This window comes from Paecilomyces variotii (assembly GCF_004022145.1).
Source record: "Paecilomyces variotii strain CBS 101075 chromosome Unknown C8Q69scaffold_10, whole genome shotgun sequence".
Lineage (NCBI taxonomy): Eukaryota > Fungi > Ascomycota > Eurotiomycetes > Eurotiales > Thermoascaceae > Paecilomyces > Paecilomyces variotii.
This window is the reverse complement of record NW_021167149.1, coordinates 563,925-577,905: the sequence shown is the minus strand read 5'-3', so window position 1 is coordinate 577,905 and position 13,981 is coordinate 563,925. Positions and strand designations below refer to the sequence as shown.

The 13,981-nt window shown below is 48.3% G+C and overlaps 4 protein-coding genes across 4 annotated transcripts; 2 read left to right on the top strand and 2 right to left on the bottom strand.

Moving 5' to 3' along the window:
• Positions 1-38: 38 nt before the first annotated feature.
• Positions 39-2,960, bottom strand: C8Q69DRAFT_475814 (hypothetical protein). The gene has a single exon (XM_028631217.1). It carries the CDS (start codon positions 2,606-2,608, stop codon positions 437-439), a length of 2,172 nt encoding a protein of 723 aa, XP_028482943.1. The 5' UTR covers positions 2,609-2,960; the 3' UTR covers positions 39-436.
• Positions 2,961-7,008: 4,048 nt separating this feature from the next.
• On the bottom strand, positions 7,009-8,234 carry C8Q69DRAFT_421375 (proline racemase; the record flags this gene model as incomplete). The annotated part of the gene is made up of 1 exon (XM_028628393.1): positions 7,009-8,234. A coding segment is annotated over exon 1 (1,035 nt), but the record flags the coding sequence as incomplete, so codon positions are not given.
• A 582-nt stretch (positions 8,235-8,816) lies between these two features.
• Positions 8,817-9,962, top strand: C8Q69DRAFT_529870 (ornithine cyclodeaminase; the record flags this gene model as incomplete). The annotated part of the gene is made up of 1 exon (XM_028633708.1): positions 8,817-9,962. One exon carries the CDS (start codon positions 8,817-8,819, stop codon positions 9,960-9,962), a length of 1,146 nt encoding a protein of 381 aa, XP_028482941.1.
• Positions 9,963-12,151: 2,189 nt separating this feature from the next.
• C8Q69DRAFT_436159 (putative amino acid transporter) lies at positions 12,152-13,844 on the top strand (the record flags this gene model as incomplete). The annotated part of the gene is made up of 5 exons (XM_028628561.1): positions 12,152-12,286; positions 12,337-12,598; positions 12,644-12,835; positions 12,886-13,277; positions 13,335-13,844. 5 exons carry the CDS (start codon positions 12,152-12,154, stop codon positions 13,755-13,757), a joined length of 1,404 nt encoding a protein of 467 aa, XP_028482940.1. The 3' UTR covers positions 13,758-13,844.
• Positions 13,845-13,981: the final 137 nt, after the last annotated feature.

Genomic DNA, 13,981 nt, shown 5'->3' with positions numbered 1-13,981 from the left:
GCAGGAGTACGACAAGTGGACATAGACTTTACAATCAACACGGATTCAATTTATCATCGAATGAATTCTAACGTGATTGATACTACAATGCATGGATGCACTGCCGCCATGGTTGTGAAACTCTACATGGTAGCTGCGTGGTCCCCAATCTTTTTTGGGTTTCCTCTATACAAAATAATGACAATAGCCGGCTCCATCAAGAGGGCGTAAATCAAGGGCAAAAATAGAGGGTAAAAAATAAACAGATGCTCACTCAAATTCGGAGAGGCTCATTATCCAGACGCCCAATGCAGTTGACCTTTTGTTCCAGTAACTCAACGCCCAGGATATTCCAGGATATTCCATGATAAGAAAAGTTAGAATGCAAATAGAAATCAAATGAAGCTCCAAAACACTTCACTCTGTAGACGTCACGACTATGCTCTTCTCCATCGACTTATAGGCCACTGCGGAGTCTCCGATCTTCATCCCAGATTTCCTTCTTCATCAGCTGTAGGCGAGTATGCTGTCTCTCGAGCTTATCTAGCTCCGCACGAGGCGGATTTGGCTGCGATGCCAATGTCTCATGTAGAGCGCGGTACTTGGTGTAATACTGCTTGAACTTTTGCGACTTCTCTCGCAGTTGCTGCCGGAGAAGTTCCTGGCTAAGAGGCGGGGAGGCGCTGCCAGTACTGCTGCCACTAGATACACTAGGTGGTCGTCGCCGCTTTGCTTCAAGATGCCCATTGATATGCCCATTCAGTCGGGCGGTAGAGCTAGTATCATGGTCGATACGAGCCTTGCGCTTCAGCGGATTCCCAGTTCCTTGCGGTCTCTGGGCAGTACCATTAACCTTCACAGAGGGTTTCGTCACGCGAGGGGCATCAGCAGATGGTTTATTCTTGGATATCTGTGTGATGAGAGGTGACGAGGAACTCGACGAAGCATCTGGAACAGACTTGCTGCTCGCACTGTCGAGGTCGGATGCGTTCGTAGGAGGCGAAGACGCGAGAGGGGACGGTTTCTGGGGTGACGAGTTTGAGGGTCGCGATGAGCTGGGCAACGTCTTCGATCCAGTAGTACCGGCAGTGGAGGAAGAGGGCTTTGGGTTGGCACGTTCAGCCTCTTGCTTAGGTGCTTTTTGGGCGGATGACCGGGAGTCCGTGGCTACCTTCGATGGTGTGGGAGCCTTGCTGGCAACCGCACTGGCCGGTCTCACCTTTTCGAGCTCTGGATTCCTGGGTGGGGGAGCATCGGCCATATCCGTATCATCCTCATCAGAGTCGTGTACATATTCAGCAGATTTGAACTTGCCATCTGGTTTGGCAGTTGGCTTTTTCTCCGTCTTCTTGGTCACCCGCCCAGTCAACGTTGTGTTTTTGGCCTTGGTTGATGCTCGCTTGGCAGGGCCATCTCTGTCTCCAACTCGTTTCTTTTGCGTCGTTGCCCCAAGCTTGGGAGTCAGCTTTCCAGCGGTGGTGTTAGGTGTATGCCTTCCGTTCGTCCTATCCGTCTCGTTTCCAGTGACATATCCTTCCTTGCCAGTATCCTCAGACGGCTGGATATGGATACGAGGAGTGACAGCCTTCTTGATGGGTCCTTTGCTCAGGTCCAGACGCGAGAGCACTTTGCCCTTACCACGTTCTTCTTTGGGGAGAAGCATCTGCCAGAGCTTGTCTGAGCGGGAGATACGCATCCGGTCAAAGGCCGAGATGGCATTCTCGATAGCCTCCTGGCGGTCTTCCTGACTGGGATAGGGGAAGTTCCAGACATCGAGATCTCGGTATGCCTTGTCCTTGAGATCGAACTTGTCACGATCAAGGCGGTTCTCAGTGCCATATTTGCGAGCCAACGCCTGACAGTCCTCTTGAGAAGAGCGAGTCTGCCGCGCCAAGAACTTCACCGAGACAGCCCGAATGGCCAGTAGATGGATGAAGGGCACCTTCAATGCCTCTAGACGAATTCTATCCTTGTTTTGGGTTGAGGGTGCGGAGGTAGATGAGAGGGCGGGAACGGGAGAGCGTGTAACGCCTAATGCAGGGCTGGTGGGGATGGACCGGTTCGCCGCATTCTTGAAGAACCTCTCCTTCTCCACATCAATCTTGCTTGTTGGCATGCGAGCCAGACGGGCGGCTTGTTTACCCGTCGAAGACCGGTTATCTCCAGCGCCAAGAGCCTTCACATCCAGTATATTTGTGATCATGTGTGTCTTCTTGGACTCCTTTCCCCTTTCGAAGGCATTCAGGCTCAGCTCAAGGTTGGCCAGGGCCTCATCGGTTGCCGCAGTGTCCTCCTTAGCCTTTTGAACCTCGAGGTTGTGACTAAGGACACCAGTGAAGTACATGTTTTCCTTATCTGCCGGATTGGCGCTGTAGATCTCAGATCGGTGGGCTTCGGGTGAGGAGCGGAAATGTTGAGCTTTGGAACCGTAGTAAAGGGTCTGGTGTCTCCCTAGGCGGATTCGAGCTTTCTGTTCATTTCGAAGGCTTTGGACGAGCTCATCCAGGGTGCTCTGGGCGAGATTCAACCGCATGATCTGTGTGGTTCTGGCTGACGGTCCGGGGGAGAGGCCATCGGGCTGGTCTCTCCGGAGAGACAGCCCGGTGTCGGGAACATCCAAAACCGCCATGACGAGAGATGTGGCCGTGACGGAAAGGAATTGGAGTGTCAAGAGTCTCGAGAAAGAGGTTAAACAACCTGGAGGATCTTATGAGCTGGCTCTCAGCTACCAGAAGCACGGAAAGCTGAGGTCGCCCAGCTCCATAGATCAGGCGATGGCCGGAAGGGTGGAGGGAGCAGGAATGATGTTTGCTGGGAGAGAGGCAAACAAGCCCTCAGGACGAGACAGACACATGGCCAGCAGGACGCCAACAGCCCAGAGAAGTCGAGCAGGAGGGAGGGATGCTGGAAGAGAAGAGAGAGAAAGTGAGAGTGACAGACTGAGGGAATGAGGGAATGAGAGAGAGAGAGAGTGAGAGAGAGTGAGAGTGAGTGAGGAGGCAGTGGGGAGAAGCGGCGTAGGGTACCTCGTTGTCGGTAGGCGTGCCAAGCAGGACTGCACTATTACTGCTTGAGGCGAAGCGAGGCGGGTGCAGTGGCTGCGTTCTGCTTCTTCGAGTCCAGCTGAGAGCGAACCTCGAAGTCAATCGTCAGTCGAGATGCTTCTCTCCCCATCCAGACTGACGGAAATCACTGATGTTCTCCTTCTGAGCCCAGTTCCCGTCCGTCTGGTCTGGCTCGTAACTCTGGCTCGCTGCTGGTTCACCCAACTGCTATCCTTTCTTTCTCCCACGTCAACTCGGGCAGACTGACTGACTTTCGCAGCGTGTACACACCACCCATCGGACGTGACCATACGGAACTTGTCCTCCTCTGGCACGCTATCCGCGCTACGGACGCTACCTTACGCCATGGCCCTGCCCTGCCACGGCGTTGCCCCCACTGGTCGTCCAGAAGGGGGCGTAAAGGATGATGGACTGATCAATCGATGGCTTCGTCCGTCTTGCTCTCTCCCAGCTGGAGCCTGTCGCCCTATCGACTGACTGACTGCCTTTCTCTAGTTGTGCCCGTCGAAACATTAATCAATTAATGCCCGGCAAGAATCGAGTCGGGAGGACCAGGGTCTCTAACGCCCAGCAAGCGGGGAAGACGACTAGAAGATTATTAGGATGTGATAGCAACCATGCCTTGCTTGCTTGCTTCTGCTTGGACGGTTTGTCGTACTACATTCGGTCCACAGCTTTCCTTTTCGTGGAAGCAGCCTCCCACGAGGTTCGCCTTAAGCTGTTCCCTGACCGCAGATCACCCGCCGCGACGCCTCGGTTTCTACAGCTCCTCGCAGAGGAATGTAAGAGCGAACACCAAATTTTTCTTTTCTTGAAAAGCGTCACCACACCGCCGACCTCTGCAAAAACAAAGAGCCAATGCCTGGAACTCCAGCTGGAAGGGAGGCGATTCTCGCTCCTCGGGACCACTACGTAACTTACCAGCGAATCCGGCCCAAGCCTGGGCTTTCCGGAGCGCCTCCGGACTTCGCGAGCTCGTTCGACGGACCGCTAACTTATAGACGTCGGCCCCATTCGCGTGCCAAATGTGGAGACATCGACACTTCTCTCGCTTTGGGTCTGGCTCTCTGGAGATTGTATTGATGATTAGAATGCGGAATCTCACAATGTTCTTTCTGCGTATTTAAGCCGTAGCTGGCGTCAATTGTGCCCGCCGATGGGAATCTGGTCGATCATAGATATCGCGACATGCAGCAGCAATAATGGATGTCTTAAAAAGAACCAGCGGAGCCTGGCAACCTCATGAATCAGAGAGGCTACGAGTTGACCCGCAGGTCACCCGGCTGCTGCAAGCCAGTAACCCCAGGGGGGGAAACCAGGCGACGTTCGGATCCGAATTGTTCGTAAATTGGTCGTAGGACGTTGAAATCGAAGCTGACCATCTCGCATTCAACCCCCGGTTGCTTATTCTTTAGGTAGTTATTAGTTAACTTAGTTAACTATGATTCCCCTCGCTAACGTAATATGCGATACACGTGTCCGCGAAGACCAGCACGATTCCCATCCGCCGGCTCTCATGGTAGCATCGAGTTAGCCACCGATGTATACAATTATTATTAAGTTATCACCGGTTCTCCCTGTTGCTCAGAACCAGATAATAATAGTCATGTGCGAGTCAGCAGAGCTGAACGAGAGTGGCAAGGGTCACCATTATTCAGCGCTCGATCTTACAAGGTCCGCATCCAGATTTGATAGGCTCCTTTTGAGGATCACAGGAGGCCTCAAGGCTCAAGGTACCGTTCCTTGACATCGCGGAGCGGTCATCTCCCCAAGGGGCCTCTCTCGCAAGCAGTAATAATAGGGCCAGTGGGGCCTTCGCATTCCCAGCTGCTGAACCGATAATAGTTCTTATTATTATTATTATTACCTGCCGTTTACTACTCCCTGTGAGCAGCAGACTCAAGCTTCGATTTTCATGATCGATCGCCAGGCATAAGTAACTAACTACCTCAGAAGCCGCGATATCCATTGTACAGTATTGTAAGTACTCTCAAGTCCTGTAAGGCGACACAATGCTAAGTCCTGGCTTTGTGTCTAAGCCAGCCATGGTCGTACAGCAGTGCGCCCGACAGGAAACACCAGAATGGCTGGAATTATTATCTCAGCAAGGACTCCCCAATCTAGAATAATTAACTAAATTCTTGCGGACGATCTGAGGCCCGTCGATTTGCTGACGAGATGCGGTTCCTGGGTGGCGAGAGAGGAAATAATAATAATAATAATTACTGCCCTCGTTTCACGCTTACTATGTGATCTGCGTTTCGGAAGCGGAGTCGAGGTCTCACTTACCACTAGTTACTATTGTTTGACAGGTACGAAACGGCGGCGTGCTGCTGTAGCGCTGCTAGTTATTATTCATGGAGAAGCTAGGATAAAAAAAATAGTAGTTAGTCAATGATATTGTTAGTTATTATTAATATCATTATTCCCTGCGAAAGAAAGGAAACAAATATGATAATGGGATTCGCAATCAAAGCACATCCGTCTCCATTACAAGAAACAGCGTACAAAGTATTCTCACTTCTGCTGTAAGTAATGTATCTAGACCGGGAACGCCAAAAGAAACCAAGCCGCAACTGATCACCGCTATTCTGAGAACTAGCATTAATCAATAATAATACCAGCCAGGCGCTCACGAACGCTCCCTCCCTTGGAAGTTCGAGGGAGGTCGCGAGCCTGTTTCCTCTGGTATGCGCTTGGCATCACCGGGGCCGACAGCGTCAGCCAGTATGATGTTGGATGAGTCGGCAAAAGTTGGAGTTTCGAGGGTTGTCTTTCAGCCAGCCCGTACTTATTGATACTACATATTCTAATTGGGTACGGGTCGATGAACCCTGATAACCTCGCCTCAACAAGGTACTCGACTGGTCAATCGCACTGCAGTATTATTCATCGTCTTTCAAAGACAAGAAGAAGAGTTGGTGACTCGTGCAAGGATAACACATACCAATACACATACACAAAGACCATTCCCCGGAGAGGACTGAGAAGGTAAGTAATTACCTGTTGTTAAGTCACTAAAATCCTCGTCAAGGTCAAAGCTAGCTTTAGCAATTGATCAATATACAAGTACCTCCCCGAAAACTTGAAAGACTCTTCATAAGACTCAATACTCTAGAGTAAAAAGCACTATAGAAAATCTCTAGCACGCTATTTTTTTTGTTTCTTTTGTTTTTCTTTTGCTTTTCTCCCGATATCGTCAGGGCACCAATGTAAGGCGCACACTGTACATAGAACCCTACTAGCCTACTAGGGATCCTACGCACCCCGAGCGCCGATGACTAAGAGAATAGGGACAGTAAAGTGGCCTGACTACAGAAAAGAAAAAAAGCGGTGGAAGGGGATGTAACATTAGGGTGAAATGAACTAATTAGAATGAGGTTTGGCATGGGACTACTCTGTTACATAAAACCCGCAATAGAATGTGATCTGTGATGAAACGCCTTATTTGCTTTATCAATATCGCTTCGACAAGGATAATATTGATTAAAGATCAATTATAAGATAGTCGCTACATACTGTAACTGCTGGACTGTAATTACTTCAAATAGGTATTGACGCTCGCGCAATATAACCGGTTTGGAGACCGCAGTAATTGTATGTTCCTCTAGCTACCAATTTGCCTGTATGTGGCTTAGGACAGCTGAGCTGATGGGAGGCTCTGTTTTTTCACGCATTATGATCGTCTGTGCCTGCGTTCCGGGCGTTGAATGATAAGGACTTATGGGAAGGCAAGGCTACTGCTGTTTGTTGGGATCTTGTTAGTCCCATAAGTCGCGGTTAATATCGTACGATGCCTTCATTCTAAATACTTGAGCGCGAGATAGAAAAAATACAGGGTAGATTCAGTCTCTTGTTATCCCATATATTCTTAGATTTATCTCTTTCTTTTATTCTCATTGCTAGAGGCGTTGAGATGTCTCGAATACGAAATGCGCGGCTGAAACATATTTCAAGCAGCATCTGACATATGCCATTGATCTCCCACCCTGAATCCAAGAGGAAAAGGATCCGTAGAATCCAAGAACATCTGCTTATACCCTGTGACCCAAGCACTTCCTTTCACACTTGGGAGGATTGCATCATATTCTCCAACCTTCGTCGTACCTCGTATATGACACTCGAAGCTGCTCCCAATGATGCTGCGATGCTGAAACTTTTCTCCAACTTCCAGCTGTCCCCTTGCATGTAAAATCGCCATTCTAGCACAGCTCCCAGTGCCACATGGGCAACGATCAAACCTTCCAGGAGCTACCACAACTGTGTTAACAGCTACTTTTTCTCCTGATGGTTCCTGCCGCAGAGGTTCCGTAAACTCGAGAATAGAGACTCCTTGAATCCCCGGGTTTTCCGGATGAACAGGAGTGTATGCGTTTTGTACAGCTTGTTTGATCCTCTCGCCGATGTCAATAAGTTTCGGACCATTTCTGTTGTTGATACGAAGACCAACGGACGCTGCGTCGACAACTACATAAATCATGCCGCCCCAGGCAATATCCACAGAAATCATTCCAAGACCAGGTACTCGGACCTTATAATCTAGAGCGAATACGAACGCAGGTACGTTGTCAAAAGCAACGGCCCTGCACTTCCCATTCTCACATTCGGCAGTGATGCCTACAGGACCTGCAGCCGTATCTAGTAGCATCCTGGTAATCGGCTCTTTCATTGGCACCATCCCCGTTTCCAGCAGCACAGTGGCTGTGCAAATAGTATTACCACCCGACATTGGTGGGTATTCTTCACTCTCCATGATAAGAAACCCGGCATCTGCTTTGGGATTGCATGGCGGGAGGACGAGGTTCGTGCACATGGCCGGCCGGCCTCGGGGCTCATTCAGGAGAAGTTGACGAATATCATCAGCTTTGTCTCGGAAGTAGACCAGTTTTTCATACATCGTTGAACATCCAGGGGGGTCGAGAACACCTCCAACGATGACATCGCCAACTTCGCCCGCGCAGTGGCAGCCAACTATGCTAATTGTTCGACTGATACCCATTCCGCTGAGATATCAACCGGGCCGGTTTGATGTCTGAGGGATCAAACGGACTGTTGCTGTTGCCGTTGAGAAGTATATGGAATTTATTATCTTTGAACATGCAAGGACGAAAAATAATAATAATAATAATGATGATGATGATGATAAGTAACTAGAAAGATGAAATGTCGCTTTGCGCGTTTCCTATTTTCTTTTATGTTGCCTTGCGGGGCACCGTATCTATGCGTATATGGGGAGAGATACCGATATAGGTACAACTTCCGCGCAAATACGATAAGTATCCATTCAGTAACGGTAACATTCCCGATAAAGTTGACAGGTAATGTCGTCCATGGATATTAAATGTTTATAGATTTTGAATTCGCTGTCCCTATATACCCTGCGGTAGATCTTCTGCGCCTACCACTCCGAGTATGGACTCGGACGATGACAACCAACCAGTCCACATAGAGACTTCCCCCTCCTTGCTAAGTAGATATTATAAGATACGATCATATTAATGACTTCTGTTGGCTGTCTCAGTTGGGACGTGTGTCGATTAAATGAAAGTCGGAAACGCCGCCGATTTCGGCAAAGAGAGCCGTATCTGATCAACTCCGTTTTGAAAGAGCCAAAGAAACCCTCTGAATCCGGAGTGATATGAGCAGCGCTGTTGAAGCATAAATCAGCGTTGTAGCCGTGCTATGATTTGCAATACTCGAGCAATTAACTCTACCTGATATCACTTGAATCCTACAGACTCTGACAATACCATATCTCATTTGAACCAAACTATGGAAAACTGCACCGTCCTAGGCGATAAAATCGTGCAAGAAATCTTAATCAGCCTCTCAAAAGATGAGATTTGTGAATTCCTCAATACTCTCGCCACGTCTCTGCTGAGCTTTTCCACCTCTGACGAACGAAGCTTTCAGCCAGAACCAGCCGTTGTGGCCCGTTCAAACGGCGTCAAGACTCTATTCAGAGCCTTCACCTCGCCAGAATATGTGGGAACGAAGATCATCGTTGATCCAAGTACGTCGAGAGAACAAACCGATTCTTTGCAGGAGAACACTACCAATGCCAATAAACCTACTCTGCACGGGCTCTTGATTCTGTGCAACAAGGACGGCCTGCCCAGGGGAATCATCAACGCCGACGAGATCACAGCTCACCGCACGTCGCTTTCTGTTATGATCCCATTCTCATGGCGAGAAAGGACTGCTAAAATTGTAGTCTTTGGGGCCGGGAAGCAAGCCTTATGGCATATTCGCCTTGCCTTGGCACTCAGAGGAGACGAGATCAAACAGATTACTATCGTGAATCGATCTGCTGAGAGGTCTCGATCGTTGGTTTCTCAGATAAGAGAAGAGAATCAGTCACGTTGGAAGTCTTCTGTTCAGCTGGATTCTCTCGATATTACAGACGCCGAGTTCCAGAGGCAGTTAGAAGACGTGCTTGCTACTGCTCATGTTGTTTTCTGTACGACACCGTCGAAAGTTCCTTTGTTTCCCGCTCGTTTTCTTCGGAGACAACTCTCTGAAACAGGTGGTTGTTATGTATCGAGCATCGGTTCCTGGCAGCCTAGCATGATTGAGTTGGATCCTGAACTGTTACGGGATGCCGTCACATCAAACTCCGCGTATAACCCAAGAGGCGGTGCCGGTGGAGCTGTGATAGTGGATGATCGTGAAGTTGCACGAACGAGCTCCGGCGAGTTAATTCAAAGTCAACTTAAACCGGAGCAGCTGGTAGAAGTCGGCGAGGTCATAAACTTGAAGGACGATCGTTCGGATAATGAGCAATTGGAAAACTGGTTAGGAAAGGGATTTGTTATATACAAGAGCGTCGGCGTGAGTATGACTGATCTCGCAGCGGGTACAGCGATATTATCACTCGCCAGTCGGCGAGGCAAGGGGCTTTCTGTCCAGGACTTTTAGTTCAGATGGAAACAACTAATATATAAAAAAAAGAAAAGAAAGGGGAACCACTCAATATGAAGATTCAGCAGCATACGAAAGCGAAAGCTCTTCGATATGGCATTGGACAATAAATTATCATGTTGATCCATTCTTGCAGTTGAAGTAGAATATTTCTCTAGAAGCTTCTTGAGGGTATATAATAGGGTACATTTAAACCCCGTTCAAACAACCTCTGTTCAGTTTATCCCGTTTACTTCGTCAGAAGGCACAAATTAATGAGACTATCTTAACGAGGACAGAATATCCTCTTGGTCAAAGAAAACACCCGAAAATGCCAAAATCAAACATAGCAGAGACTGCGGCAGAGTATGAGGTACGTTAATGCATGTACTTCAAGAGAACCACTGCGGTGCCAAGTGTTAGCAGAAGCCTGTCACCGTATCCGTCTTCTATATCCTTCGTCCAAGAATCGACTAGATACGGAATACAACCGAGACAGCCATACCAATAGAAGAGAGCCCACACATTCGATCGAGAACGGAACAGTCGTTGTTTCATATTTCGTCTGGATAGCTCTGTACATACAGTGTTGTGTACCCTGGTAAGCTAATGGGGAGCAAATAGTCCGAAATGTTAACAACTTCAGAAGACTCGTTTGAGCAACCTTTAACCAGACATTAGTTACTCGTCCATTCACAGGCCAAGCGAAGACTTAATAGATGTCAACCTTGACTGCTACTAGGCGTTGTTGAGTAACGGTTTTGCGAATATAAATACTATGTAACTCTTGCATTTTGGGCAGCCGTTGTATAAGTTCCCATGCATACCTCATGTTAAGCTTGAAAAGAAGGCTCCTTGTTAATTGCTGTTCACGGTCGCTATCAATGAGCGAAGACTGCAACCGCGCAACCTCCACCTTATAATTGGTGGGCTTCGACTCCATTGTCTCAGGTACACACGGATGCGCGATATCCTCAGAATGTATCCTGTATCGCGACAGGTAGCTGTAACTTCACCCCCACTGAAATGAGCTTCAGACAGAGCAAGAGGTCCTGCTCAGCTTCTCTGTGCCCATGGCGAAATGTCCCACTCCTCAGCCAGTCTCTCAACAGTGCCATCATTAGCTTATCCCTCCGCTTGCCGTAAGAAGCAGTGATTGACATGCCCGTTCCCCCGCATTGCAACCCCAGACCCAACAGAATAAATCTGGGGCTTGATCAGAAGTCAATTGTTCCGATCAGTGCACATATCCAACAATGTTTCTGCAGGTCGGCAATATCCGTGGCAGTGGTATAGTTATACAAGCATCTATGGCCATCTGCAGAATGAAATATCCGAGGTGTCTCATGTGTAACACAAAGACTAGGTACCCCGCATAGGTATGTCCAAAGTGCGAATTGATAGATCCGGGTTATCCATCCCTAGCAAGTGACAACAATGCCGCATATTAACTGATTATAGCTATGAAGAATCCTTCGCAGTTTAATAATGTTGGACTTATGCAGATGCATCTGACGTTATTTCACATCGTTAGACTCCGGAAGGCCTCCCGAAAGGACTGATAACTTCAGAATAATAAATCAACAGTAATCTTATTAAGGATGTGAAGTATGGAGTATTGCTTCACTGGTAGGGATGTTACAGGATTTCGCATCGTGACTTTATGCGCTCTCCTAAAGCTACTACTACTTGCATGGCATATAGAGTTACATGTAGTTATATTACGACTGGCCAACAGTCTCCGTCGGTGATAACTTTGAATTGGACATTACGGCCTGTTCAATCCAGTACTTCCCAAGATCATATGCCCAAACTAGATTCGAAGAATCCGGGGAAGCAACAGAACATTAACAAGTGACACGTCGCCTGAGGTTCCGGTCTAATGGCGGCGTCTTCCCGAGGAATTGCTCGTGGAAGCTTGATCGTTGCCTCCGTTGTCGGCAAGGCCTCCGGGTATCTAATCCTGAGCTAGGAGAGGAGAGAACATAACCGATAAAGTGGTTCTAGTAACAGTATCAGATTAGCGATAACACAGATTGGTGGCGTCACCCTTCAGGCCTTCGGGGATTATGAAACCCAACAATGGCAGACAGGCCTCTTTATTAGAGAAAGTTGGGTGCCTCAGTTGAATTTAAAGACTCGATCTCCCCACACAACCATTGCCCGGATTGATGGTTATTCATAACATCTTCTGCACAATGTCTGACATGTCCAAGGCTAAAGTTGGCCCCGAGGAGTTAGCTACAGTTCCCTCACAGATCGGAGAAATTCACAATGGCACGAGTTATACTCACGATGCTGTTTTTGGGGATATCACCGACGACGGCCCCAACTATCGTAACGTATGCTCTTTCCAAGATCCATTTTCGTGCACGAATTGATGACCTTGCAGGTTGGATGGCTCGGAACAACCGTTCTGATGCTCAAGACCCAGATTGGCCTCGGTGTCCTCTCAATTCCAAGTGCCTTTGACATATTGGGCCTCGTTCCAGGGGTCATCATCTTGTTAGTTGTTGCGGTTATCACGACGTGGTCGGACTACATGATCGGAGTTTTCAAGCTTCTCCATCCCACAGTCTACAGTATCGACGATGCCGGTGGATTAATGTTTGGTCACATTGGCCGTGTGATGCTTGGATTCTCGTTCTGTCTTTGTAGGTCATTCCTGCAACGAAAGAGACTATTTTCTGACCATACAGATTGGACCTTCGTAGCTGGATCTGGTATCCTAGGTATATCGATCGGGCTCAATGCTGTTTCTACCCATGGTACATGTACAGCTGTCTTCGTTGCCATTGCCACTGCCGTAAGCTTCGTCCTGGGTAGTATTCGTACGCTCGGCCGCATCAGTTGGCTTGCGTGGGTTGGCGTCACCTGTATCCTTACTGCTAGTGGGTTGATCCATTATAAGTCTCCAGCTATGATCTAACATGCTTCACAGTCCTCATTGTGACCATTGCTGTTGGTATACAAGATCGTCCCAGCGCTGCGCCACAGAGTGGTCCCTGGAAATCAGACTATAAAATTGTCAACAACCCTAGCTTCAGCGATGCCATGTCTGCTGTGTCCTCTATCGTCTTCGCGTACGCGGGAACACCGGCATTCTTCGCCATCGTATCTGAAATGCGCGACCCTCGCAAATATACTCGATCACTACTACTATGCCAGGGTGGTGTAACGGCCATATATATCACAATTGGCTGTGTTGTCTACTATTATTGCGGGTCTTATGTTGCTTCGCCCGCCCTTGGCTCCGCTGGTGTTATGGTAAAGAAGGTTGCCTACGGTTTTGCTCTACCCGGTCTAATCGTCACAACCACGCTTGTAATTCATGTAACTAAGCACTCCAGTGGATGCTACCCAGGAAGATTTGCTAATTGTTTTCTGCAGTTGCCAGCCAAGTATATCTTTGTTCGCATATTGCAAGGATCCAGGCATCTTGTCGCCAATACGGTAGTACACTGGACAACTTGGTTGGGCTGTACATTTGGTATCGCGGTAACTGCCTATATCATTGCCAGTGCGATCCCTGTCTTTGGGAGTCTTGTCTCACTAGTGGGTGCTCTACTGGGTACACTCATGGCATTTCAGCCGATGGGCTGCATGTGGCTATACGATAACTGGAGCCGCGGAAAGCTGGCCACTGACCGCAAATGGGCTTTGATGGTTTGCTGGAGTGTTTTCGTTGTACTCTCTGGAACGTTCTTGATGGTTGGTGGTACTTATGGGTCTATTGTCAACATTATTGATACTTACAGAGAATCGGGAGGATCCGCTGCCTGGTCCTGCGCCGATAACTCCAATTCTGTATAATTAAAATAGTTAGTAAGTAGTAGGTAAGACGGAGGCACAGATAGGATCTGTTCTAGTCCCATGTGTGGGATAGATAGTAGATAGGAAGCGAGACAGTTATCGATCTGATCCTGGTCATATCATAGGTTCTTGAGATATGCATAGCATTACTATTGGTTGTTCTCGCTATCATTCTTCTATCTATTGATATGCGAGAACTAACAAGTAGGTAGTTAGGTAGTTAG

Coding starts and splice junctions, on each gene's coding strand:
- C8Q69DRAFT_475814 (XM_028631217.1), bottom strand. CDS start 2,608: ATGGCGGTTTTGGATGTTCCCGACACCGGGCTGTCTCTCCGGAGAGAC.